This window comes from Anser anser (assembly GCF_964211835.1).
Source record: "Anser anser genome assembly, chromosome: 1".
NCBI classification, from domain to species: Eukaryota; Metazoa; Chordata; class Aves; order Anseriformes; family Anatidae; genus Anser; species Anser anser.
This window is the reverse complement of record NC_139720.1, coordinates 128,382,576-128,410,203: the sequence shown is the minus strand read 5'-3', so window position 1 is coordinate 128,410,203 and position 27,628 is coordinate 128,382,576. Positions and strand designations below refer to the sequence as shown.

At 38.2% G+C, this 27,628-nt stretch overlaps 1 protein-coding gene across 4 annotated transcripts in view; it reads right to left on the bottom strand.

Moving 5' to 3' along the window:
- The window catches only part of MAP3K15 (mitogen-activated protein kinase kinase kinase 15), an 85,997-nt gene that overhangs the window by 43,453 nt on the left and 14,916 nt on the right, over positions 1 to 27,628 (bottom strand). For 3 of the 4 annotated variants that reach the window (XM_083850434.1, XM_083850435.1, XM_083850436.1), the window contains exons 2-6: positions 16,746 to 16,885; positions 13,348 to 13,371; positions 5,196 to 5,389; positions 2,431 to 2,599; positions 1,273 to 1,379 (exon numbers count right to left, since the gene is read on the bottom strand). In XM_083850434.1, the coding sequence (XP_083706560.1) occupies positions 1,273 to 1,379; positions 2,431 to 2,599; positions 5,196 to 5,389; positions 13,348 to 13,371; positions 16,746 to 16,885 (634 nt within the window). The remainder of the gene's footprint in view (positions 1 to 1,272; positions 1,380 to 2,430; positions 2,600 to 5,195; positions 5,390 to 13,347; positions 13,372 to 16,745; positions 16,886 to 27,628) is intronic. The other variant, XM_083850437.1, reaches the window with a different exon arrangement.

Below are 27,628 nucleotides of genomic sequence, written 5' to 3'. Positions count from 1 at the left end.
TATCTGATGAATTTTATATCACAGACATACTTCCAATTGTAATCAATTCACATTTCAGAACTGTTTTCTTTTTCTTTTTATATACAAAATCATTTTAAGTAGGTTTTACTCCAGCCTTCAAAGAAATCTCTATAGCTAGTTGTCATAAAAGCACAGACATTAGAATTATGCACAGCATCAGTCCCACCTATGCTGTATGCTCTAAATGCTCTGTATTACTACTGCATTCTTCAAAGATCACTTAAGGCTACTTGCTAGTGCATCACATTCAGATGATCACTCAGCCTGTTAACAAACCACCAGATCCTTTTCAAAAATCACTTCCTTCTATGAACTTTTCAACTGGCATGTACTGCGTTCTTTGTTCATTTGTATGACCTTGCATATAGTTGCATGCGAATGAACTTCTTTTTGTAGTGAACACATTATATAAAATGCTGTATGAAGACTGTTTCTTGGCATGGAAATGAAGAAGCAATATCTGGTATTTTTCTGAGCAATGTTTCTGTATTTACTCCTTAGTTTGATGAAACTGGCAAATGGTACCATACTTATTACAACTTCCAAAAAAAATGCCACAAGAAAAAAAAAAGTCTGGTGGGGATTCCCCATCAACAACAGTTTTTCTAGATCTCTAACTAAATTCTTAATCCCTTTGGTGTCTTAATCCCATCCTGATGTTGCCTTTTTTTTTTTTTCCTCTCTCCTTTAAGTTTGATTGCAGGTCACAACTTTTAACAACATGCAAATTGCATCTAAACAGTTACTTTCATTATTACATCTAATCTCGTTTGTATAACATCTACTTTCTGATACAATCTTCATATGAATTCTTTAGAAATGAAGCAAATATTATACATAGCCACTACAGAAATCTGTAGCTATCTAGAAGAGTTCAATAATATATTGTTGTGCTTCGTAATCTAGGAGAGTTAAATCAGTAGAGAGCCTGTAGGTCCAGATTGCCTTTCAATCTTTCAAGGAAGCTGCATCATGAACATGTATTCACAGACCAAGCAGTACTTGCTAACTATGACTTCGATAACTCACCAATAAGTCTATTATGCTAAACTTTTCAAGATGCTCAGAATAATCAGTGACTCAGAATAAACAATCTCAGCCTGGCCAAGAACCCGCTGGTATCAGTGGAGTCTTTCGCTATTACTCTGGTGGCCTTTGGAACAGATCTTATTGTCTGAACTATACGCTGAAATATAAACTCATGTGGAACAACAGCAATATAATGAAACATCCTCAAAAAATTATCCTTACCGATTCAATGCAAAAGCATAATGAAATTTAATGTTGTGTTGATCAGCCAGATCACAGGTAGGAAGCATTTCAAGTGTTTCTACCAGCTTCACCATAGCATCATAGTCCTAGCAGGAATTCAAATAAATAAATAAATAAATGAATAAAAATGAAAGAAAAAAAGAAGGTGAAGAATACCTCCATCAGAGGAAAACATCACTAAACTAACGCATCATGACTAGAGAGTATCTCAGGTGGACTGTTCCTAAAAAAAGTCAGTGACAGCTACAAAACTTTTAAAAAATAAAACAGGGACTTTTCTATCCACGTCAGCCCATGCCTTTTCTTTCATTCATTGTCACATAAACATTGCTGAAGAGGCCGGTTTACTGAGATCATAGATGGCCTCACACTACTTTATCTGTTTGTTCATTATGTATTTGAAGATGAACACATTTCTCAAAGGGACCTTTCAAAAGAAAGAAAACGCTCACCAGAGATGATCCAAATGAAGCTGGGTAAAAGGCTGCATGAAAATACACATCTCAGAAAGGAAAGTTAGGTAACAAAGGGCAATATGGTGACCCACAGCTCTCATGACTTATTTATACTTACCAAATAACCAACTTAGCTTCTGATAGAAAACATTGCTGTTGAATGGTTTGAAGTATGTTTTAAAAGTGATATCAATACACAGATTAGCTGTGTTTTAGCAAAAGTAGAATTTATTTAAAAACAAAATCAAGAAAAGGTGCAGTTACATTTTAAAAAGAAATTAAGATTTCTTTGAATGATAATTCTCAACTTGGGCACCTCTGGCCAAAACAGTGGTCAAGACAAATGTCTTTTCTTGGTTTCTGAAATTATTTGACCTTGGGGCAGAGGAAGAAGGGGAGGGAACAGAAAAGCAAACATCTTGCCTTTTTTTTTTTTTTAAAGGAGATTAAAAATGACAGAAAACAAAGGAGGAGACCTCCAGGAGTCATCTAATCAGTGTCTCTTGTTCATAGGTAAAACAAATAAGAGTCTAAGGCCCCGCAAATAGCCTAATAGTCAAGTCAAGCTGTTAATGCAGAAATGCAGTGTCAGCTTTGAATCACTGTTTAACAAATGATGAAGCGTGCAACAATACCCAAAATCCCATGGTAAAATCATCTTTCTTAGTCTTTAGAAACATACCTGTATATCTCGGTAAGAAAGAAGCAGGTTTATGACAATATCAGAAGTCAGCACTTCAGTATTATCCATTCGAAGTTTAATTCTGGCCAGCTCCTTAGCAAGTTCATCTCCTTGATACTTCTCTCTAGCTTTTCTAATATCATTTAGCAGTGTTTCTTTATAATAGGCACTAAAGAAGTAAAAGAGATATTTGGGAAGAAGACTGTTATTTCTTATGAATCATAGAATCATTTAAGTTGGAAAAGACTTTTAAGATTGTCAAGGCCAACCACCAACCCGACCTACTAAGTTCCATCACTAAACCATGTCCCTTAGTGCCATGTCCAATGGCTCCAAGGATGGGGACTCTACCACTTCCCTGAGCAGGGGAGGGAAACCATGAAACCTGGTTGCATTTATAATAAAAGCTATAATTTCTAATTAAAAGTACCATTTCCTCAGAATGAAGTCTACATTAAATGTTTCATCTAAGTTTATATTTTTCATTAAATCATTACACACGTTCTACCTTGCTTCACCTCAGCCTGTGGGGCTATATATATATCAATACCAGGATTTTGAGATAATTTTATTACCACAGTAAAACTGCGGCATATTTTGGCCCATTACTGACCATGATAAACGTGGCACTTTGTATCTCTATCCTTAAGAAGGCAGCAATTGGAATAATAAAGTGACACAGAGAGAAAAGACTACTGTGATATAAAGAGGAGATATGGGGTTTTATAACCAAAGGAGGAAAGAAAATTTCAGACAAAGAAACCAAAACAAAAACAACCTACCAAAAGCTTATTTCATTGTAGTCTGTTTGATGAATATAACGCATAATGTGTATTAATATGAATATAACACATAACAACATTAAATCCCCCAGTAGGTGTTTTACACTTTATTTATACTAATATCAGTGCACAGTGCAGCACCAGATATTTTATAGAATACAAATTTATATCTATATTATCAATATGGCAGTTATAAACTACCTTGACAGGCTACTTAGAGCTAACATTATCTGGAGCAGATTATGGAGTCAATATCTGGGAAGTCAGCAGATGATGCCTGACATCCTCAAGTGCACACAGTGCCTCTTTTGTTTACAAATGAGTATCGCTAGTATTCAACTTTGCTAAACACTACGCCCTACACACAGCAAAGAAAAGTAAGTGCTCCAAAACATTATGTCTTCCATTGAATGCATATGATTTTTATAATGCAAGACAGCAAGGTCACAGTAGGTACTACTGGAAAGCTTTTAATAGTTGTTCTACTGTCAAGTAGAGGTTAGGCCTAATTTACCACACATTACCAATGTCAAGTTTCTATCCAGTACTGCCTTCTCCCAGGCTAATGATAATTAGTCCTTTTGTTAACCAAACCAAAAGGAGATGGTGTTTTTTGAAATTATGTTTTTCAAAAGTATCCAAATGACTTAGGAATGGAAGTCTCACTCTTAAGGAAGATTTAACACATAACCTATTCAAATTTATTCAATCTTTTAGAAGAAATGTTGGGTCATCTAGCTACTTCTTCTTCTTCATAGAGCTCTACCACAATAGCCCAGTACAAAAGCCTTTTTCAGGCACTTTAGCCTGAAAATGGAAGAGAAAAAAATGGCTTTACTGCAGGGCTTTCAACACAATTATCAAACAGAAATCACTCACAGCCTTGGTCATAAATGGCAGACACAAAATATACAGGTAGCTTTGGATAGCTCTTTCCCAGAGCACCATTTCATAATGACACAAATGCTAAATGGTACCAAAATTAATTGTTACCAGGACCAACTACTAAGCTGGCTGTGCTACAAATTTCCTGACTCCTGCATCACCTAGCACAGCTGACCAGCTTTAGTGAGTTTCTGCTTCTCCTCTTGTCCGTCTTCTCAAAGTGGGCCTGTGTTGCCTCCCTGTAGCCTTCCCTCTAGCACTGCATTGGAGAAGGAGGGAACCTGTGTTTCCTCAGGCCAGCAATATCCCATTCACAGAGAACAGCATAAACTGGTGTGGATGGAGGTAGAAGGGCAAGGTGAGTGTGGGCTGGGACATCTATAGATTCTAACAGTGGGACTGGGAGAGCACAAAGCACAAAGGAAGGCAATGGGGAAAGAGAAAGAAATCTGATGGCCCTCAATGCTACCTTATGCTTCAGACACTGGGGAAAAGACAACCAAGAAGCTCAGTCTCTCCCATTTTTTTCCAGAAAAATAAACAAAAACAGACTGCAGAGTACATGGAAAGCAATTCAGAGAGAGACAATTTCATCTCCAGCCCCAGTACTCAGAACTCCAACAATCCCTTGTATAAGTGGCTTAACAGTATCTCATTTATTATGTGATATCAGAAGGCTAATATTAAAATAAACAACAAAACATAGAAGGGTTACATTTTATTGCTGCCTTACATATATACTTATTTGGTGACAGGAAAAAAATGGTCTTTGGCTTTGAGTTCTATGAAGAGGCTGTGATCTTATCTTCTGTTACAACCTCATGCCCTGCAATTCATATTGAAACACTTTGCCTTACCTGTGGACTGACCTTGCTTACTGATATTTCAGGAAGTAACCATAAATCACTTTCTAACGTAACATGGCTAGTTAACTGCAACAGCTGCAGGACATTGATACAGAAAGCAGTAAAGTTAGAAGCCTCTTTAACACTGTATTAACTGCAGCAAAAAATCAATGCTACTAGAGATTCTGCATCTCTCCATTACATTAAAAAGAGAATATCAAAGGTTCTGGAAGTTTATGTGTTACAAAATTACCATGATGTAACATGAACATCCTTGAGAAGGCTGATAAACCTGTCCACCAGCGGGACACAAAGCGGCCCGAGGATATTGTCCCAGCTGGGTTGCATATACTCAGAAGCTCTTCGCTGGGCATCACTTTCACAGCAAAAGTAGTCAGCACATGGTGTGACAATGTACGGAATAAAATAGTAATTGCCACTGGAAGCCTAAAAGAAAAACAAATCTAGTTTAGAAAACAAAGGAAAGTGGAAATATGTTTCTGTAAATAAAGAATTCTTTTACTGTCAGAAAAAAACAGCTAGATTAGGCATGGTGCACTGTTTAACACAGGATTTGCAAGCATTAAATTAAAGGAATTTTCTGTGGAAGAGTTACAAATATTAACAGGAGTAATGAAAAAGGGTCTGGATCTGAACAATACAATAAAGCTGTTCAATTTTTTGATGTGATGCATGGACCCCAAGAGGGCCTGGCAGGACAAGCTAACCTTCTGGTCCCACATTTTTCAGGTCAGGGAAGATGTATTTGCATCCTCTAGGCTTACTCTGTGCTAAGAAGGATATGATGCAGAGCTCACCATAAACCACAAGAGAAATCCAGAGACACAGGCATTTTAAGGACTTTATGGAGATGCTTAATCCAGAAAAGCTTACAAAACATCTGCTTCAAGCTGGCATTAACACCAAATAATAATAACAAAAACAACAACAACAAAAATAAACCCATCATGAAATGTCTCATAACATATCTAAGACTTTTAACACAAAATTCTCAAGGAAAAAAAAAAAAACCTTAAGAGGCTACAGATAGCATAAATATGATCAAGGTGCTGAAATGAGAGAGAAAATGGGAAATGTCCTTCAGACCTCAAATACAATACATTCAGATTTTTCAGCTCCTGAGCAAGACCCAAAAAAGACAACTAAGAAGTATTTCACAACTACTCTAAGCACCAGTATCCTATTTTGAGCTAAAACAATTCTCTGCTGTTTAATAGAAAAGTAAAAAGTCAGCCAAACAATGCATTCAGAGTAACTAAGTGTGAACCTTGAAGTCAGTGTGATACAGCTAATGAAATCAGCTACCAGTGAATATCCTTCTGCTGTCACCTTGGGGATACGAAGGCATTAAATGCCTCCTGCAACATCATACTTTTTATTTTTCATGTCATCTAAACCTGCAGTAAAGCAGCAGCCATTTAAAGTTACTGTGAACAGTGGGAGAACGCTGAGATGCCTGAAAGAACAGATATGAGGATGGCATGTTTTTATATGCATTAATACACTGGATAAGAGAAATAAGCTGTTCACAGGAAACAATAACAAATAAAGGTGTGCACTTACTGCAAATACAGACAGGAAAAAACCTGCATCAGGGACATCCTGTTACTGATCTGAGTCTGTAAGGATTTTGAATTTTAAGTGATTTCTAACAGATAAAGATGGAGGTACAAGGCTTCTCCACTAACCTTGTGGTACAGTATCTCTGTTGCAACAATATCATTATCTGTTGCAATGTTATCTTTACTTCATACTAAAAAAGTTGGGAAACTTGCAACCCAAGCAACCAGTATGTTAAAACAATTTAGCCTGAGGTTTACTCAAATAAACACTAAGTTCAGCACCATACAAAAGCTGCTTGTCTACAAATTATGTTTTTAAGCCTGTAATAATGAATTAGATCTTCCTGCAATGGGGAAAAACAGAAAGAAAGAAAAAAAAAAAGTATGATGGATCTTGTGATGTAAAGAGAGCTGCAGTTATATCCTGAAAAAGAAAAACGATTTTCAGAAAATATTAATTGTATGTATGAAACACCATATTTGTCATGTTTGGCCAGCATCTCATCTGTTTGACCAAGGTTTTTGCCTCGTTTTGGATATGAAATCTGTTCAATTAAAAACACATTTGTGTGTGCAGAAGTCAGGAAGCCTGCACATATTTTGGCACATGACCTTGTCTGAAGAGCAGCCGGCACAGCTGTACCTCCAAAAATTAGTTTGCCATGTTTGGGAAGGGCAGTCCATACCCAGTTCATTAAGTGACAAGGTATGATTTTTGTGCTGCACATGAAGGAAAAGATATTCTGTCCCCTGACAGAGATGCCATTCAGTATAGCACCAAGAAAACCAAACATTATATGGCCTGATAGACACCAATCTCCAATTTTTTAGCTTCTTCTGTCCAGTATTTATATGGAATAAATTCTAAAGTCTCTTCATATAGAGGGAAGAACTGAACTTTCTAAAAATAGTCCTCCTTATCTTCATTATGTAAAAAAAAAAAAAAAAAAAAAAACAGTTCTGTTCATCTACTTTTCTTAAACTATCAAGGGCTAGAGCTGGCTGTAAATATCATCCTTACTTCTTCAGATCATCTGCTCTGGATGCTGCTCTCTGATACCAAAAGCTGTGAAAATTACTGTCGTGTCACACACCAACTACTGCTTTTTAAGATAGCAAATAAGTGGCACAGGTTTGTATTAAGGAACAATTATAGCCATTCCAGCTGCAAATATGTATTATTTATGAATTATGGCTTATAATTCATAGGTATAGAATTACATAAAATATAGAATAGAACTATTCTATACATAGAATTACATAATTAATATAATTATATGATTTTTGTAATTTATAAAGACTGTATGCTGAGTGGGTTTATTTCTGGATTATTAGCTGTTTTTATTATCTCAAGATTTTTTTTAAATTTAAAAATAAAAAAGACTGAAAAAAAGCAATAACTCTCAATAGCTCATCTTCCAGCACATAACATATGCCCAGTGTGCTAGCAGTGAAACTTTAGTATTTGATCACAACACTTTAATCCACCAGAAAAATGTTATGTTTTATGTTTAGGAACATAAAAAAAAAAATAGGAGTAACTGCTGGTAAGTTGAGAAAAGGATCTGTTTTTCAGATGAAAATGGCTACAGGAATTAAGCACAGAGATATGCCTTTACTGAAGGAGTTAGGCCTACAAAGGCCACTTTAGGACCTACGCATGACAGGCCAAATATAGAGTGCCTTTTGTCTTAAAATAGTCCTCTAAACGTTTCACTAGTGCTGTTAAAAGTGAACATTTGACCTTAATAATGTAAACAGTTGTGTGCTTTTTGTTGTTGTTGTTTCTTTGTTTTTCAATTGTCCTGCTATAGTTATTCTGGTCAAACTGTCACTTTGTGCCAGAGGTATTGTACTAGATCTCTACATCTTCAGAACGGGAATTATGCCTGCACAGCTAATAGCACAACTATTTCACTCTAGCCATGCCAGTTTATGTCACTTCAGTTTTCGCCACTTCCTCAAGGAGTGTTAGCAGTGCTTATCCTAACTCACAAAGCAGTTAGAAGAGAAGCACATAGAATGACAGAAAATGAACTGCATCAACTCAAAGAAGTCACACCCTTTGAGTATTCAGGGAGTTGAATCCACTGTTGTCTTAAGAGTTAAGGTTTGTGCATTAGTTTTCTAAGCCATCACATTCGTATCCATCTTGTAATACAGGTGACTCTAAAATATCAACTTTATAAAAGTACTTCCTGTTCAAAAGTTGAACATATGTGGTGTTTTCGTGTAAATACTATGGGAGAGGTTATCATAAACCAAACACTCCAAGCACAAGATGTAACTTGCAAGTAACAAGTACTTCAAGATTACACTTATTTTGAAAGAAAGAACCTGCCAAGCATAATTTAAAAAGCATCCTTATATAAAAATGCCTAGAAACACAGTAATGAGATGGCATATTTATTCAACAGAAATCAGATTGAAAGTGATACATACTTTGCCTATCAGATTACCACTGTGGTATTCAGGAGGTACTTGAACCCGAAGGAAAGCTTTGTGGTTGGCAACCTACTCCAAATTGAAATAAAACAACATAGAGGAAAACACCACCACAAAATAGCATGAGAATCAAAACAACATACACGACACACGAATAGAAAAATTATTAAAGAAAGAAACAACAGAAAATGAATATAGATATTTATAGCAAGCCCATATTTACAACAAGAAAATATTGCAATAAGTTGCCATCAAGAATGAAAGAGTTCTTTGTCTCTTTTATTTGTCTTTACATCTTTGTCTTTACAACAGGGAAATCTTACATTTGTCTTTACAACAGGGAAATTCCTGTTCCCTTTAGATCAAGGAGAATTTTTGCTAATGACTCCTCCATGGCCAAAGCATCATTCTCTCCTTATTATATAAGTGCTGCTTCAGGATTTGACAAAATGAAATCCATTTTAATCTCTGAAAATACTTCTTCAGGTCCACAGACCTAAGTAATAATAAACCTTTTGGTTTAATAGCCATCCTACTTTCCTTTAAATATTTCCCTCAAAAGAAATTAACAGGGTTATTCAAATTTCTTCAGGCATAATATTAACTAAAGAAAAACTAACTCTCTCTCTTTCTGTACTTGCTTTAATAATTTTTCCAAAGAGGGAAATTCTGTTATTTTCAGTGCTTATATAGCTTACATTTTTAGTGTCACATTCAAAGAAACTAAATGGATCAAGGTATGTATTTCATAAACTATGTGCAATCAATGCTAGAACTACTGCGATAAGGACTGTACATTTTGCCTCCTACTCCAGCAGCTTTTAAAAACCTTCTTGTGCATTCTTTCCTCCACTCCATCTTGAGCATCTTAATGCACCGTTCCGTAAAATTTTGTAGATGGAGAGAAAAAAAACCCTACCGAGGAGAAGAAAACCAAACAAAAAACAAGGATATCAACAAAATGTTGCATTAAATAAAATAACTTCCATGGGGATTTTGTGTGTTATGTTGGTTTGGGGGAAGGTTTTTTTTTTTAAACAATTATGTTTAAACAATTATGTTTATGAAAATCTTTGGAGTTTTATTTTTTCCGTAAACCAGTAATAATCTGTCATTTAAAGAAACTCCAACATACAAGCCTGCTTTCCAGAGAGAAATGCGTTTTCCTGTACCCTACAGTCCGGTAGCATCCACCATGCTCTCAAACCTTGATTTTTCCATGATGATACAGAAAACAAAATGTTCTGCCAGACTGGATGTTTTTAATTTATTTTATCACAGATAATTTTGACAGAAACAAGGGTGCTGTGCATATGCAATAAGTAAAATTATCAGAAGGTTGTCCTCAAAGCTCAGAGGAGCTCTGTGGAAGGAAACCTAACTGATGGGGCACAGAGAATACTGACCTTGAATTTCATACCAGGGCAGCTCTGTCTCTGGGAACTGAACTCCCATAGCCTATAATTCTTTCCTTTTGTATTCAAGTACGCAATAAATTGTTGATACAGAATTTTAATTACTTGTTTGTGGGAGTCAAGTAGCACTGACTCACATTTCCCATCTTATCTTATGCCTGAAAATTTCTTTCCTGGATGATGGAAGGAAGCTACATTCCCACTTCTCCTACTCTCACACTTCTCAGACATTAAGCTATTAAATCTCTCAAACTCACACCACCACAGCATGTCTTTCTATAATTTTCATTGTTAGACCAGCTGTGCTGAAGCCAAGACCCAAATTAATTGTTCACCTTTTTTTCTACACATGGTTTTTAGCTTTATGTTCAGCTTCCTGCCTCCTCCTCCTTGCTAAATTTGCATAATGTTTCTTTACAAGGAAATATCGATTCCTTGTTACAAGTAACAAGGCTTACTTGTAATGCACAAAAGAAAATCACCTGTAGAGGCACACTACACGTTCATCTTCTCTTATCTTTAATACGGTTACACATCAATTCTAAGCTGTGATCTTTTTTTGCACCTTTGTACTTGATTTGAGATTTGCAGGATAAATAGCAAAGGTGAGGACAAGGAAACCTCAGAGAAAGCTCCTAACTAGAGTACCCTGTGCAGAAAGTACCACTCATGCTGCTGGAAGAATGGTGCAATATCTGGTAGCAATCCCAGTTGTCCCTTCCCTTATACACACAGATGTGTGGACACAGAGCTCATAAGAAGCAGAGAGGACTTCTCTTCACAGAGAATGCTGTGGCTACCTCTGGGTTGGAGGAAGACTTAGCAGATTAAGTATCTATCCTCCTTCCAACATGTCTCCACACCCTAGCAAAGACTGCATTTAAGCTCTTTCTACTATTTCACACTACAACAAAGGCATACCAATACAAAGATTGCTTCAATCAGGAAAAGAGAATGGAAAAGACAAAATCCTAGTACAGTGTACTAATAGTTAATATGTAACACTGACAATTTAAACTGAAGTGGTTATATAACTTTTTCCTTCATTGGACACAGCAAACTCACACTGATTTGGTAACTATATGACTAATACTGCAACCCTCACTCACAATGACCTCCCAACAAAACATTGTCTATATGGTTGTAATATATTTAATATTATTTTCTTTTTATTATTTATTATTATTATTATTTTATATTGTTATTTTAATATAATTAATATATTTAATCGAGCAATGAAGCAGTGGCACAGTACTGGGACTGCCGCAAACTGCACGGCTGTCATGACACCTCACTGGATCTAGAAGGAGTGGGAAGCAATTATCTATTTGAACTCAATTCCAACTTAGAAAAATATAAAGTTTTAACCTATTAATTATTTAGCTTGCTAATTAGTTCATCACAATACCTGATTTAAAAAAAAATTATAAACGAATGTAATATGGGAGAATATTATAATATAATTCACTATCTAATAAAAGAGAATATGAATAACCACAAATAACATGAAGGTTAAGAATTCATACCTGGCATTTAAAGTCAGGTATTATTATTTTTTCCTCTGAGTTTTACTCAATTTTTTTTTCTTTAATAAACTCTTTTTAGAGGAGAAATCAAGATCCTAGTTTAAGGATTCTTCCCGGAGTTTTTTTTTTTCAGAAAACGTTACCAAATTCATTGTTTCTTCTCTTCTACATGAAGGTGAAGGAGTTCATAACTCCCTTTGTGGGAGAGAGAATCAGCCAAAAGAAAAGATTGCAGGCTGCTAATCTGATGGCGCTAGGCTGAACTTGTCACCTTCCTCTGCCTTTATTCCATCTCTGGAGCAACCACCAAGTGGCTCTGTCACAATTCTCCCTTTTGGAGGGGAAAGCAAATACTTGTGACATTTTGATTACCCACCAGTTGTGGCCAGAAGGTGGTCAGCAGCATTATTCACAAGCAAACGTGCAGTTGTTCTGAGGCCTCTTTTCACAGAGCTGTGGACCAGAAAATGCAATCCCCACCGCACAGTGAAACTAGATCAGAGATCACCACGACAGACGGGAAAATGACCTGGACTTACTCAAGTGCTCAACCTGATCTATCTTTAGCCTACATACAGTGCTGTGGCCAACTATAAACAGCAACTCAAAATAAACTGCTGTAACTAATGCATTCTCTCTTCCAGTCTCCTTTAAACAATTAGTTTAGCAAAATCTAAGAACATTTTATTATTTTAATCCTGTTCTATTTTCTTCAGAAGAGAATTAAAGTATACGGTGAACGTGGGGAAAACAGAATGGAGTAAATCTAAGTTTAATATTTTTGCAAATTCAATAGTCCTCAGTATACCAGTTTACAGTGTTTAATGAAAATAATCCTCTGATATGTGTTTTTGATACTTCACATCACAACTGTGTAGGATATTGTGGTACATTACAGTAAGCCTAAAATAACCACCAAACTTTATCTTGGTTGAGGTGTACTTACTTGTATTAAAAGTAAGAATAAAAATATTTTTAATTGGGGAAATAAGCTTTTGCATTCCTCAGCAAAATCTGTGAATTTGTGAGGAAGAGGATGGGTACACAATAGCCAAATCTGTTTGATATACAAGACAGCCTTAATAAGGCATCACACACACTCGTACACATCTGCACAAGTGAGTGAAAGCGGCAGCAGTAGAGACTTTGAAATTCTGAATTTTCATTTTGATCTATGAACCTACATGTGTAACATATCTACTGGCACCTTTCTAGAACTTAAAAGGAACTTTAAAAAATAAAGTTAGATTTAAAAATTACTTTTTTTTTACTTTGGAAAGGAATTCAACAAGATTTCCACTAGTCTGAACTGTACATAGGGAAAACAGACCTCCTTCTACGGTATAGAACATATATATGCTTGGCAGTTTTGTTATTAGAGTTGCTTCAAATGTGTTCATTTTGTGTTTTAAAATGAATGTAGATTTAATACTTACTGTGTTTTTCTGAGATACCATATCCTGGAGAAAAAAAGAGAACAAAAATAATTAGTCATTTTTATTGTGAATTATTATGTTCAGTAAAAATAACTGGTATACATATATATACACACACACAAATGTGTTCTTCACAGCATAATTCACATTTCCTGCCAAAGCAAATTCCAGGTAAAGGGACAGAATAATGTCAAGAGAAGTCTCAGTAGTTCAGGTTAGGAAAGAATTAATGATTCAGAAAAGAAACCTATTTAAAGCAGCATACAAAAGATGAAGAAAATTAGGACTTGCCACTAACTGGAGTTTCTCAGGATGGGCACTCCACGTACCCTGTCACAGACTGAACATTTGTGAAACAAAAGCATTCAAAGACGGAGATTTTTTCGTCTAAGAGAGTATCCTTAAGGTACCTTGGCCCCTTTCCTACCCAGATGGGCACAGCCCAACACACCCCTACACCTTAGTTCTTCTCATCTTGAAATCTAAAGAGAGATATTGAAACCATGAGGCAGATGATAATTTAATGGACACGTAAACCAGATCTCAAAGATCTCCAGTTGCTGGTAACTTTCTCCTCCTTTTGCAATGGCCTGCATGTCCAATGAATACTACTTGGTAAAATAAACAGATCTCCAGATAAGTCACTCTACAAAAATATAGACTTGTTTCTAAGCAAGGTTTTTGATATCATTTAATTGTATGTCATCTGACAACCTAAGATAATTTTGCTTGAGTAACTTCACATCCAACAGCCTGAAACCCACTTGCACAGAAATGATGGTGTCTATGTACACCATCAGACCAAATGTCAGGGACCATCTAAGAGGTTTCGTTCTGCAAATATGATCCTCTTGAAATCCAGACTATCTATCTTTCATGTGTTTGGAACTAGGCTGTTTTGGAAAGGACATTGGTGAAACTGAAGAGACAACTCTTGGGAGAATTTCAAGGATAGCTCTACGCAATAAGCTACATAAAGTCAGGCTGTCTGAACTTCACAGCTCTTCCCAGTAGGAGTAATAGCAGGAATATCACCTTTATAATAATTAGGCTAGCCACTCTTAAGAAGCATATACAGCAACCTAGATCTAAGTAAAGTAATAAATTCCTGAAGGCAAGAAAAAAAAAATGGCCAAAGTAGTCAGAAATAAAGAACCACCAGCAGACAGTCAACAATACATACTAAGGTTCCTATACCTAAACAGAATTATTGATTAATTCAAACTCTTCAGGCCAATAAAATACTTCAGAATAAAAATGATGGAAAGTTTAGACATCTGAAATATGACATGTCTAAAAATAATCATGTCCACCTAGCTAAACAAGCTTCTCCAGTAAAGCTTTATCTGCTGCTGATAAATTATTTTCTTGCTGGGGTAGAAATGAATGCTTCTGAGAACTATTCAGCGCCTAAACCATGAAACATGTCACGAGATCATGAAATGTTCTTCACTGAAATATCCTAAGAACAATCCCTACCCACCTTCTGAAATACTCCTAAGAAGAAAGGTGCACTAGTGTATTTGAACAGTATCCAACTGTGAGCTTGAGTTCAGTTACAGAAGAGGTATCAAGGACATCAGGGTAGGACTGAACCATATGGCAGTGTCCTGCTTCAACTACTCTAGTGTTCAATCCAGGTGATCTCCAACTTATTTACAGCAACTTAAATCAAGACTTCTGACCCACAGGCACATCTTACTATGTCAGCCAAGGAGGTTACACAAACAACCACGAAATAAGGAAAAGGTTAAGTGGGACCTCAGTGGCACTAATAGGCTTCTAGCAGAAGAGAGATGAAGGCAGATAATAGCTTTTCTAGCTCTATGTGATCCAGTCATGCTCCAGTGTTCCCAGGTCCCCAGGGTTGTCCTTGGGCTGTACACCCTTAGAAGCCTCAGAACTGACACTGCAAAGACTTGCAAATTCTGGCAATGAACAATCTGAATATCTGGCCAATGGACAGATGTGACTGGATATCATTCATCACTCCAGCTATTGAGCTTGCCTATGTGCTTGGCACAAAGTGCAGAAATCAAAGCCATCCACAGAGGTCCTCATTAGGCAGAGAGAGATAGACGATGACAAAGATGACTAGCCTATGCTTTCCAAACTTTGGCACATGCTGGGGAGAACTAAGCTGATCAGAACGTCTGAGAGAGAACAAAAAAAAAAAAGATAAAACATGTTAATGAAAATTAAAAACAAAAGATCTTTGTAGTCAGGTGTATTACCACTGCAAGATGAATAGATGTACGCCTGCCCACTCCAGTTAGACAGAGGAATGGAAGGCATGCAAGTGTGCTTAGCACCTATCTGCTTTATTTCTTTGAGCACAGGGTGAGAGAGGCTCCATCTCCGAGTTCTTGAGAAGCCAGGTCACACAGAAAGGGAATGTACATGTGGACCACCACTTGCAGAAAGAAAGTATGGGGTACTAGACACAGAGTAAAATCAATGACATTGAGAGCAGGAAAAAAAAAAGAGGAAAAAAAGCTGTGACAGAACGCAGCTTTTTGAGGAAGAAACAAGAAGACTCATACAACATTAACATTAAACTTAACATTCTTATACGTCCAGAAAGTTTGGAGAATTCCCAGAAGGATTTTGGAGACCAGTGGAATGAAAAACATAGAAGAATAAATAAGAAAAAGAAAAAAAAAACACACAAAGCATGAACAACACTGCTCTCAGTGAGGGTAGCAAGAAAATGATATTAAAAGAATCAGTAGGTGGTAACACAGAGAAGAGCTGTCTAAATGTGATCCAAACCAAAGGAAACCTACATTGTGAAAGACAAACATCCACAACACAGGACTTGCACTCAGAACAGCAATTACAGGACTTAAGTGTACAGCATGTATTACCCTACTATAAAAATGAATGGAGAGGCCTATAAAAAGATATGATGAAGATCTGCTTATCTTCAAAGAGCAATAAAAAGAAGATTCCTGTAGTCTTAGCTACTCAGAACCTAGGAAATACTAACCTTATCTATGAGAAGGGCGTCAATAGTAGGAATAGGTTGCAATACATTCCTTGCTCAAGTGTCATTATTATACAATGCATATTTTTTTTTTTTTAAACATGTACTCTAATTAAAAGGAGAGGAAGTGGAAAGGAAAATTAGACCTCACTTCCAAATCTAACCATGTGAAGCAAATTCAGTACAGCACTAAGGATCTTTACTTATAAACAAGCTTTTATACTATTCTAATCACTGCTGGTTTTTGCTTGTAGATAGTATCCATAATTCTTAATATGATTCTGTTACATAGCCATCAGGAAATCACATTCAGTTGAAGTTCCAGAAAAAAAGAAAAAAACACAAATGTTTGCAGGATCAGGTGGTTAAAAGTGTTTCTGAAATGAAGCAGATTTTGAAGTGAGAACCTTACTTTGAGAGACTGAGCAGTGTCAGCATCTGTGTCATGGTAGAGTATAACATTATTTGCCATGTCAAAGCTTTCACGCACACCGAGGTGGTAGAACAGTGATGGTTGCTTAGAAATATCACTCATATCCACAACCGCAACATCTGAAATGAGAGAAGGAGGGAAAAAAGTGCTAATAGTCTTAAAATCCATTTTGTTCTTACAAAGAATTTAAAATAAATCTTGAAATTACACATAAATTTGGACACACAAAATCAATACGCTCAAATAAGGATCATTTTCTCGTGGCACAAGTAAATTTTACCATGCATTTAAGATACCATGTCCAGGAAACGATCACAGTTTTACAATAACTATGAGGTACCATATATGAATTCACAGTTTGAAGTCACTGCATCAGGTGAAGAAGCAGGTCTATGTTTGCTCTGAGCTAGGCCTGACAGTCAGAACACCCAGTAAGGTGGAAGGCTCTGAACCTTCAGGGGGAATCTCTGAGAATAGTGCAGCTGAAAGTTTAGGAAAAATGCAAGACGGTGCCCCTTATCTTAAGGGGCTGATGTTTGGAGTACAGGAAATTCCTAACCTGTGGAAAAAGAAAAAGCTTACGAAAGTTGACTCTTAAAAGCTACACGCATTGTGGAGTTCAAGCCAGGGCTGGGGGAGGCTGGAATGAAGGGATTCAACACAGGTAGCCTGAGAAAGACTTCCACATCTCTTGGGTAGCACAGTAGTCAGAAATGGAAGTGAAAATTTATGTTAGTGGAAGACGACTTATGCAGTGAACAAAGGAGAAATACCCCATGCTATGGCAGAAGAGACGATTGGAACTCACCATCTGGTTCGGATACAAGCCTAAAGGCCAGTACAGAGGGAAAAGGTAACTGGAAAAAAGGACATTTATCTTGAGTTTTCCCCTCCATCTTTGTATCTTCTGTGCTAGCTAAGAAAGCTGTGGTTTAAAGCTTTCTGAAGGTCTGTATCTCTATGACTGTCTGCTTTCACTGCTGTGGGATAGATGGATGAACTTAAATCCAAAGTATTCATAAAACTAGAGCCTTGGCATTCAAACCACAGGGCAGTCTGAGGTTCAAAACGGATTCCAGAGACTCAGTGCAGCTGGGCAGTAAATCCTGCATCTCTGAAGTTGTTAACAGACAGCTCCTGTATCTATGGGGAACGACAGAGAAGGGTGAGACACCAATAAACAAGAAGTCCAAAAGCAGGACTGATGTGTGGGCTTCACCGAGGTTAGTCATCACAAGATTCAATGCCCCGCACTCAGTATGCGAGCTCTTGGTAAAACCTGCAATGAATGCACGTTCCTGTAGAATTCCACCTGGGTATTTTATCTGGAGTCCACAGAAAATGATGTGCCTCAAAACCAAAACATTGCCCTTCAAGAGCTGGGACAAAAATAAATAAATAAATAAATCACGGCTACATGCAAAAATTCCATTACCCCTGAGGAACCTCAAATCCTGCACCACCTACTGATCCCCCTTTCCAGTGCCTGTTTAGTGAGCTTTCTACAGCATGGGCATAATTCTTCGTATACTGCACACTGCAGGGTGAAAAACTGTGAGGGCGTGAAGGAGTAAACCCCAGCTCCATACACACATCCAAATCTAGATTATCCCCACCCTCAACATTAAAAAATCATTTAATCATTTTGGAAAAATGCAAGTGATCTATAAAACAAACATTAAGATGAAGGAACAAGCAGACCCAGAGTCAAACTACGTCTAAGAAAAAAAAGTCTAAGATCTTGGACTGGTTTTAGTGCCTATATAAACTGTTTTCGTGGAACTAGAGTGCTGTGAAATCAAAACCGCCTTCCTGGTGAGAGAATTTAGACAATGTGTTCATGTAGCACACAGATATTGCATTTTACAGTACAATGTGAGCAATGATCCATAACAGAGTTTACTGCAACAAGGCTGTACGCAGTTCATTGCTGCACAAATAGTAGTCTACAACTGAAATTTGTCTTCTATTGACTGCTGCTAGGTAACAATGTAAGCAGCACAGAACCCTGTTAAATGGGCGTAAGAACAGAAGCATCTGCCTTAAAGAGGGTAATTATTCACCACTTACATATTCATTCACACAGATAAAAGGTGATGTATGAGAATGATTTTTTTCTTGTGTTCACGAGCTGCGAATAAACAACTGTGAATAAGGTAAAATAAAACAAACTGAAGACCAGCAGAGGAGATGAAGATGGTATCACAAAAATATACGTTCAAGTGGAAAATAAAAAGCCCCGGGAAGACAGCTGAATGGATCCAGTCTGACCATGAGAATCAAGGGATGAGACAGAAGCCAACGCCAGCAGAGTGAAGCAGAGCACCAGAAGTGCTGGTGGCTGCAGACTGGAGCAGTACTGAGACCCTGCATTCCCAGGGAGGCTTCCACACCTTCCTCCAGCAGGAGCAGCAGCAGGCTTGGAGCTGGGAGGAAAGAGTGCTTGTATCTACTTACAGAACAGCTTCATCAGGTGCTAATGAAACGTTGCTGGAGTCTGGTGAGCCCAGGAAATGAACGCAAATTTGAGTGGAGAACAAATGACCGACAACCAATTCTTACTAAAGAATGATAGAATCATTTAGGTTGGAAAAGACCTCTAAGATCATCTAGTCCAACCTTTAACCTAGTAATGCCAAGTCCATCCTTAAACCACTTTGCTAAGCTCTACATCTACATGTGTTTTGAAGACCCCCCAGGGATGGTGAGTCCACCACTTCCCTGGGCAGCCTGTTCCAACGATGCACAACCCTTTCAGTGAAGAATTTTTTCCTAATAGCCAACCTAAACCTCCCTGGCACAACTTGAGGCTATTTCCCCTCGTCTTATCACTTAATGCCTGCGAGAAGAGGCCGACCCCCAGCTCCCCACACCTTCCTTTCCAGTAGTTGTAGAGAGCAATGAGGTCTCCCCTGAGCCTCCTCTTCTCCAGCCTAAACAACCCCAGTTCCCTCAGCCGCTCCTCACAGGACTTGTGCTCCAGGCCCTTCACCAGCTTCATTGCCCTTCTCTGGACACACTCCACTGCCTCAATGTCCTTCTTGTAGTGAGGGGCCCAAAACTGAACACAGTACTCGAGGTGCAGCCTCACCAGAGCAGAGTACAGGGGGACGATCACCTCCCTGGTCCTGTTGGCTGCACTATTCCTGATATAAGCCAGGGTGCTGTTGTCCTTCTTGGCCACCTGGGCACACTGCTAGCTCATATTCAGCCGGCTACCAACCACTACTCCCAGGTCCCTTTTCGCTGGGCAGCTCTCCAGCCACTCTTCCCCCAACCTGTAGCGTTGCATGGGGTTGTTGTGCCCCAAGTGCAGGACCCAGCACTGAGCCTTGTTGAACCGCCCAGGGTAGTGTGGTACTGCTAGTATGGTGTTCAGCACCTCTGATCTCTGGGTCTAAACACACTCCCCAGGACGGCTGCTTTCAGGGTTACATCCCTCTTCCTCATGTAGGCAGTTTTGTGAATCACTCAAAGAACAATGCCGATAATGTGTTAGAGCAAATACTGCTCTTCCAGTTGTCATGCGTTTTGCTTATGATTGACACTAAAATCTTTCATCTACAGTTCTTGAAACACAGGCATGGGGCCCTATGTTACAACCACATAGTTAGTGTGGTTGCGAAGAGATAATTTCCTTATTTACAGAGTTCAGGAAATACATAAAAGAAAACTACAACAATGGTACCTGCTTAGCAAAGCTTGATTTATGAATAGAAACATAAGTCAATCGCATTTCATCCTCAACTCCCATCCTCCATGTCAGGAGAGCCTGTCCAAAACAAAACAAGCAAAAAAAACATACTTCCAGGCTTCTCCTTCCAAATATAGGTTTGACCTCCTTCATTTCCTTCATTACAAACAAGTGTGAAGCAAGAGCTAATGCCAAATTTGAACAAATCTTTCAACGAATGATGAATTTTATGCAATAATTATGCAATAATAAAAGGGTTAGGAAGGGCACAGAGTAAGGGAAGGTACAACCCTTCTGTAAAGGTAGACTTCTAAGACAACTACAACGATCTTTACAACCTATCCACCACAAGGTGTGGGAGGGGTTAGGATGTGTTTAATGTTACACAGAACCAATTTTGGATGACCCCAATTTTGGAACAAAACATTTAAACTCATTGCTTCGTTTCTGTAGCAGAAACTCACATTCTGAAGAACATCCATGTAAAAATGTGTCCTTCCTCATTTCTTCTTCAGCATAAGAGATCTTTTCAACTTTTGTCCTTTCAGTTCTCTTGTTGCATGTAAAACTATTTTCACGCTGAAAATAGTTTTCTTGTTAAGAACCTAAAAACTGATCTTGCTTTATTAAGAAGTTGATTGCAGTTTGTCTAAGCTTTTGCTTCTATTGTAAAGCAATTACGTTATGTGTATTTTATAGTGCATTAAAGCAATTCATCAGTATTACTAGTACAATCTTGATTAGGTCTCTGCATTGCTGCAGCAGATGGCACGTAAATAATTTCTTACATTAAACATTTCATATATTTCAACACTAGCATGTCTTAAGAGACCAGGCCGGAACCAGAAATAACTATGACAACTGAAACGAAGATTAGAGATCATTACCTGTGGTAAAACAGTAGACTATGGAACTAATAAATTACTCAACAGGGAAAACATTATTATAGAGAATTAAATCCTCTGGTTTCAACCTCTGTCTGGACAGCACCTGAAGGCATTATATAATTTAATGATCTAAGCAACTCACAAGTCTTCACATGAGTGTTGTAGGATTTATGGCATTGCTAGCAACAACAAAAATAACGTGTTACACCAAGTTTCTGGATTTGTCAGTGAAAACCAGTAAACAAGAGAAAGTGCAGAAGTGGCCTGAAATATGCCGAAAGTCTAATAGAATCTAGAAGGCCGAACAAGAAAAAGCCAGAAAAAGTCTGCACTGCTTTCAAGTTCTAGTCCAAGGCTTATCTCTATCCAGCCTTATCTGGGTGGAAAGCATGAATGTTAGTATGTTTTTATGGATTATTTTTAATCACTTAGAATTTTAATATACATTAAAAAACCATGCCTTAAAATGGCAACAAAACCTTGCTGGAGGAAAATAATACAGAACTCTGTCCTTTATTATTCTCTAGCATCCTGGGAACAGCTATGGAGCTTCGGATTGCTACTGCTTCAGATTATTGGTGATTTGGATCTGTATCCTTCATAGTTAGCAAATAAACAAATGTGTTACCCATGAAATACACTGGAGGAAACTGTCCATATTATTCTTCTGAAGAACAGCAATGCTCCAAGAGAAAACGATCACCATAACTGTCCTCAAGAAACTGTAACTTAAGGATACACACAATGTTTTTTTCTGCCTGTCTGCATGTTCCTTTAAAAGAAGGAGTACCAAAGTTTTTAGAGGAAACAATTTTGGTAATGCTTAAAGTGTATTTGGAAACTAGGAACCCTTTGCAGCTTTTACTTAAGCTGGACCAAAAGACACAGCAATCGTGGAACCTCTCACCCTTTAAGCACTCACAAACGTGAATTGCAATATTCATTGCAAACTGAAATTCAAATGAATTGCAATAGCTTAGAAATAGTTTACGATGCACCTCAAGAAGGCAAGTTGTTCTTATAAACTGCAATCAAGTTTTGCACAAGAATTCAGTTGAGGCTGGGCTCTGCCTACATGTTTCAGCCCACTTCCTACTTCAGAAAAGGAAACACAGCATCATACTGGAGGTATTTCACCATAGAGGAAATTTAAGAATGAAATTAGGCATGATTCCTTGGATGTTCATTTGGGAAAAAAAGATTATTTTTTATTTCTATTCACATTAGTAATCTCTGAAGAAAAAACAGTGAGATTTATGGGGTTTGTTAATGATACCAATCAAAAATTTGAGAAAGGGGACAACTTTAATATTGACCAAATATTTTTACATAGTTATTTAAAGATAACTATCTCAGGACGGAGATGAGAGGACAGAGAAAATTACATGACAATTCTGGTGTATTAATCCATCTACACCCATTCTGACTATAAAATAAAGCAAAATCTCAACTTAAATATATCTCATTTTTGCCAGCTCTAATGAATTTGTTAAGCGCTTTAGGACTTTTGAAAACCCGTGCAAATGGCAAAAATTCTGAAATGTGCTCTTCTCTTGTTCACCTGTTTGCTCAGGAAGGCAAAAGGACTGTCGTAAAGTGACGATTTCAGGTACATGTAGCTTTATCAAAGCCAGGGCAACTCATCTAATCTGTCTTCTCACAAGGAAACTGCCATTTATCTTCTACTCAGGTGTGGCTTCAACCTTATCTTCACCTGCCACAGGTTTTACACAGCAAAATGACCTATTGGGAAGAAAGGTGCACCATGCACCAAAAACTAGGAGTTGTGCTCACCACATCTAGCAAAAATAGAAGGTAAAAAAAAAAAGACTGAAACAGAGTCCTTCCAAAAATCAACACTATCAGAAAAGTCAGACCAGATCAGAAAAACACAAAAAGTCAGACCTTTCTTTTGCATTTCTTTCTTCCTTCCTCTTTGTCAAAACTTGCTCTGGAAAGCAATCTCACGTCTGCTCATTGAATCCAAATTCTGCTCCGTGAACCTGAATACCATGAATGCTGAAGAAGTCATTTTAACTATGTATTAGCTGAGCAGAAAAGGCATCCTCAGCTAAGGAAAGGCAACTGTCGTAACTTTCCAGAGAGGACCAGACAAATCCAGAGCCCTGCTGTTGCTAAGAAACTGCAAACCTTTGCTTTTCAGATGAGCCTTTCCCTACATGACAGCATTGCTAACTGCTCTGCTGCATTTGGAATGAGCACTGCGGCTGGCCGTGTCTCACCTCCAGAGCCAAACCCGGCAACAGCTGCGTTAAGCAGAGTGTCAGGAAAACACAGTGTATAGATGCACACTAGAGCATCCAGCAGAGCTTTCACGTGGCCTAGCGGGGCATCTCCTCCTTCCAATGCAGCTAAAGTGTCTGCAGCTCTCAAACTCAAGTGTCTCAGCTCCCAAGACAAAAAAACTGAAATGTGGCAGTTTTCAAGCTACTAGAATGGATAGAAGTTACCAAAATTCTGCCTTGGATTGCACTCTGAAAGAGAAGAGGAGATCAGGAAGGCAGAACATTTGTTTTTCACGTACAGATCACAAAGATGACTCATATGCTTCCCTTCAAACTGATGGGAGAACCCCTGGAGGCTTAAAAGGATGCAGGAAAGAGCTCCTTCTGGCTAGCCATGCATGTAGGTGGTCAAATCTGAAGTCCAAAGAAGCAGCCAGCAGAATAAGCCAGCTTGGAAGAAACAGCAGCACATGTAGCTGGAGGAAAACCAGTAATGAAAGCAACCAGTATGGCACATACACAGAGCTTGAAAGCATTTTAACATGAGCGAAGAGCAGAAGATTTATATTTTTTTACAAATATTTATTTTAGTCACAACCAGAAACTTCTTGTTCTTGGCTTTAGTTCTCACCTGTGACCTTTTGCCCTCTGAATTTCAAATACCAGCCTCAGCACCAACAATTCCCATCCAGCAAATTTGCCCCCGGGGATACAGTGCAAACCAGATGGCCGCCCAAAACAGCAACGTGGGCAAGGCTGAGGGGCCAGTGCTCATCTCTAGCTTCCACAGCCCTGCATGAGTACCCATTGCATCCAGTCAGCTCCGAAAGAAGGTTATATTCAGACCCAAACACACTGCAGCCACTAATCATGTCAGCACGGGGGTGTTACTTTACAGCTGCACTCAGATAATGCATCTTTCATCTGCCCTCGGGTACAGAGAACACGCATTAAAAATAGAACTAGAACATATTTTTCATGCTCCAGTAGTGCTTACTGCAAACTGGGAGAAACTAGCATTTGAAACTATCAATTTTACTACACTATGATGAAGTATTCATGCTATATTTATAATTGACATGCATTCCTTATTATTAAAATAATCTGCTCCAAAAATTAAATTGCCTAAGAAACTACTCTTTAGTAAAAGCAGCAGAACAAATTACAGTAGGTAAGCAATACTGCTGGGTCTAGGGATTCATTGGAACCTAAGTTCTCATTTATTTTTATGTTTTGGGGTTTCTTTATTCATTAGATACATCACCTGAAGCTTTCAGTTCTTTCCCTTTAGTTGCATATTAAGGATTTTCTCTGCTGTTAAATGGGTTCTTCCAAAAATCCTTGGAAATCAAAAAGCAAAAGCTTTACAAAATATTCTTAGATTTTTTAAAATAATTAAATTCAAAGTAAAACTATAAGTTTCAAAGAAGGGAAGGCACTGCTCTAAAATTAGAATGCAGTTCTACTAATCCAGAAAAGCAAAAATTCTGTCCAGAGCACGTCTGCGCTTATATTTAACTCAGCTCCTAAGAGAGTCCCTCGGGCTCTGCCAGAACAGAATACACCTGTGCACCTTCAAGAAGCAGTGTGTGAAGAAAAGTAATGCAGCTGACATAATACAGGGCACATCCAAACTCAGAATGCACCTTTAATGCTTCTGCACAAGTGTGAAGTAGAAAATATTGCATTATTGGAAGTGGAACACCAGAAAATCACCTGTCACTCAGAAGAGGTCAGACAATGTGGATATCTTTCTTTCATTAATTGTTTAGGGAAAGAAGGAAACAAAGAACTAATCCTCAGAGAACTCTTCTTGCAATACTGAATTGCAGAAGTTAGGAAATGTGTAATTCACTGTAACCAGAGTACGCCTAAGCTTCAAAATTGCTTAATGTTTTCCGTGACAAAGCTTTGTTTTCGGTCTCTTTTAACTTTGCTAGTCTTTGCTTGAGGTTGCGTGGGTTTGTTGTTGGTTGTGGGTTTGGTTTGTTTTTTTTTTGTTATAAAAGATTTAATTAAAACCAACTCAGCCATTTCTGAGACTGTGTTGTGAAGCCTATTCTTTTGGTCAACGTTCAGCATCCTCTCATGCCAAATTAAGAAGCCAGAGTACTTCCTTGCACCAAAAAGAAATCTGTCAGAAGAGTCAGGCTATCTAGAATTACTCTTGCTAGCCTCAAGAAATGTTGCTCATTCCAAAGCTAAGATTCAGCAGTGATTTGGTCAGACACAAAGGAGGTGTTTGGCCTCAGATGAGCCAGTCTGCATTCCCCTCATCATCAATGCAGAGAGGGGAAAAGCATTTTCAGAGCATCACTCATCTGATCATTCAAAAGCCTTCTTTAGGACAAGCAGAACTGCAGCCCAAATGTGCCCTTTTCTCTCCACTAGCTATGAAGGGAGTCAAAGATAACTGCAGACACTCCCACTGAATGTGTTGAGGGCAACAAAGTCGCTCCACAGATTCCAGCAGTTCTGCTCTGAAGAATCAGATTCAACCATTAGAGCATTTCAGTCACAATTTATGTCACCTCAGCAGGTATTTTCCTGCAGCTAGTTCCCACCAGCTGAGCAATGAATTGGTGGCCACTGGAGACGAACTACGGCTCTTCCTCACCAGGACTGTACCTGCAGGCACTCTGCCCTCAGGGAACAAAAAGGAAGGATTGGCACAGTTCAGACCCACAGCTAGGATTTCCAAAGGAGTCCCTGAACACCTGACTCTTACTTAAGTTTTCTGTAAACCGGGTGCTCCTGGCCTATGGGTGAAATTTTTACTCAGTAAATTCCCAGTACAATTACCTTTCAAGCCAAATGCAAGTGTTGCGTTTCCCTGTAAGCCAATGACGTTCATACTAAGGCTAGAAACAGACTTTACTTTTTATTTCTTACCACTGTTTGTGATGTCCTGAGAACAACACAGCCTCAAGTCCGAGGGACCTAACTCAGTGGTGAGAGAGACCACGGTAAAAATAATAATAATAAATAAAAAGCCTGCACACACTGTCACTGGAAACTTACCCGGTACACACCTCTTTGCGCACACACCCTTCCTTGAGGAAGGGCTGTAAAAGTTTGCCCACTCCAGGACCACATATGCAAAGTCACAGATCTTTAGTCACCAAGCACAATTAAAATCAGATGGGTCCTGCCAAGGTCTGCATGCCACACGGTTTCTGAAAGTTGTGACATGCGCAAGAGGTCACTATTTATACCATTTCCTTGTGAAATTACAGCCTTCAAGCTCCTGGGTTAAAAATTGAGAGGGAGATCTATCACTTGGATCTTAGTCATTTGGGAGGTTTCAAGGCTCAGGCAGATGAATGCTCATGCCTGCCTGTAACTCCTACCTCTTTCCCATGACCCATGCTCTCTGCTTCCCTTCCTTTCCACTCCATCCTCCCCTTAGAGTTTGGATACTTCTGATCTTATCCCTCAGCCCATATTTAATTTGATAACTTCTGCCTAACTTAGTGCAGGCACAGCAGCAGATAGGAGGCCTGTCACTGCACCTATCAGTCCTCCTGGGAGTGGTATCAGCTACCAGCCTCCTGAAAAAGCACTTTAAGAAACTGTTAGGCTTTACAAGAATTGAAAGAAATAAAAGTTTAATAAATTACTTTCATGAAAGTCACTTTTTGTGTATAATATAATAAAACATATTTGCATCTGCAGCTAAACAATCAGATACTGTAAGTAGGACAGAGTCTGGGCTGAGACAGGGCACGCACAAACACCTCTTAAAGAACAGTCATCCACACTGTTGTACAATCATACTTACTGAGTGCCAAAGTACTTACACTTACAGTGACTTTTATTTCAATCATGGAACCATGCACCCAACTGAAGTAAAAAAAATAACAATAATAAAAAAGGCAAATTAAATAATTTGCTATTGCAAGTTGACATCCCCCATTCGTAATGTTTTACCTAAGCCATTCCCCTCTACCATCTAATTGTTCCTAGGCATGAGCTACAACTCAGAAAGTGTGATTTAGCAACTAACTTCCATCTGCCAAACAGCTAAGCGTCTAC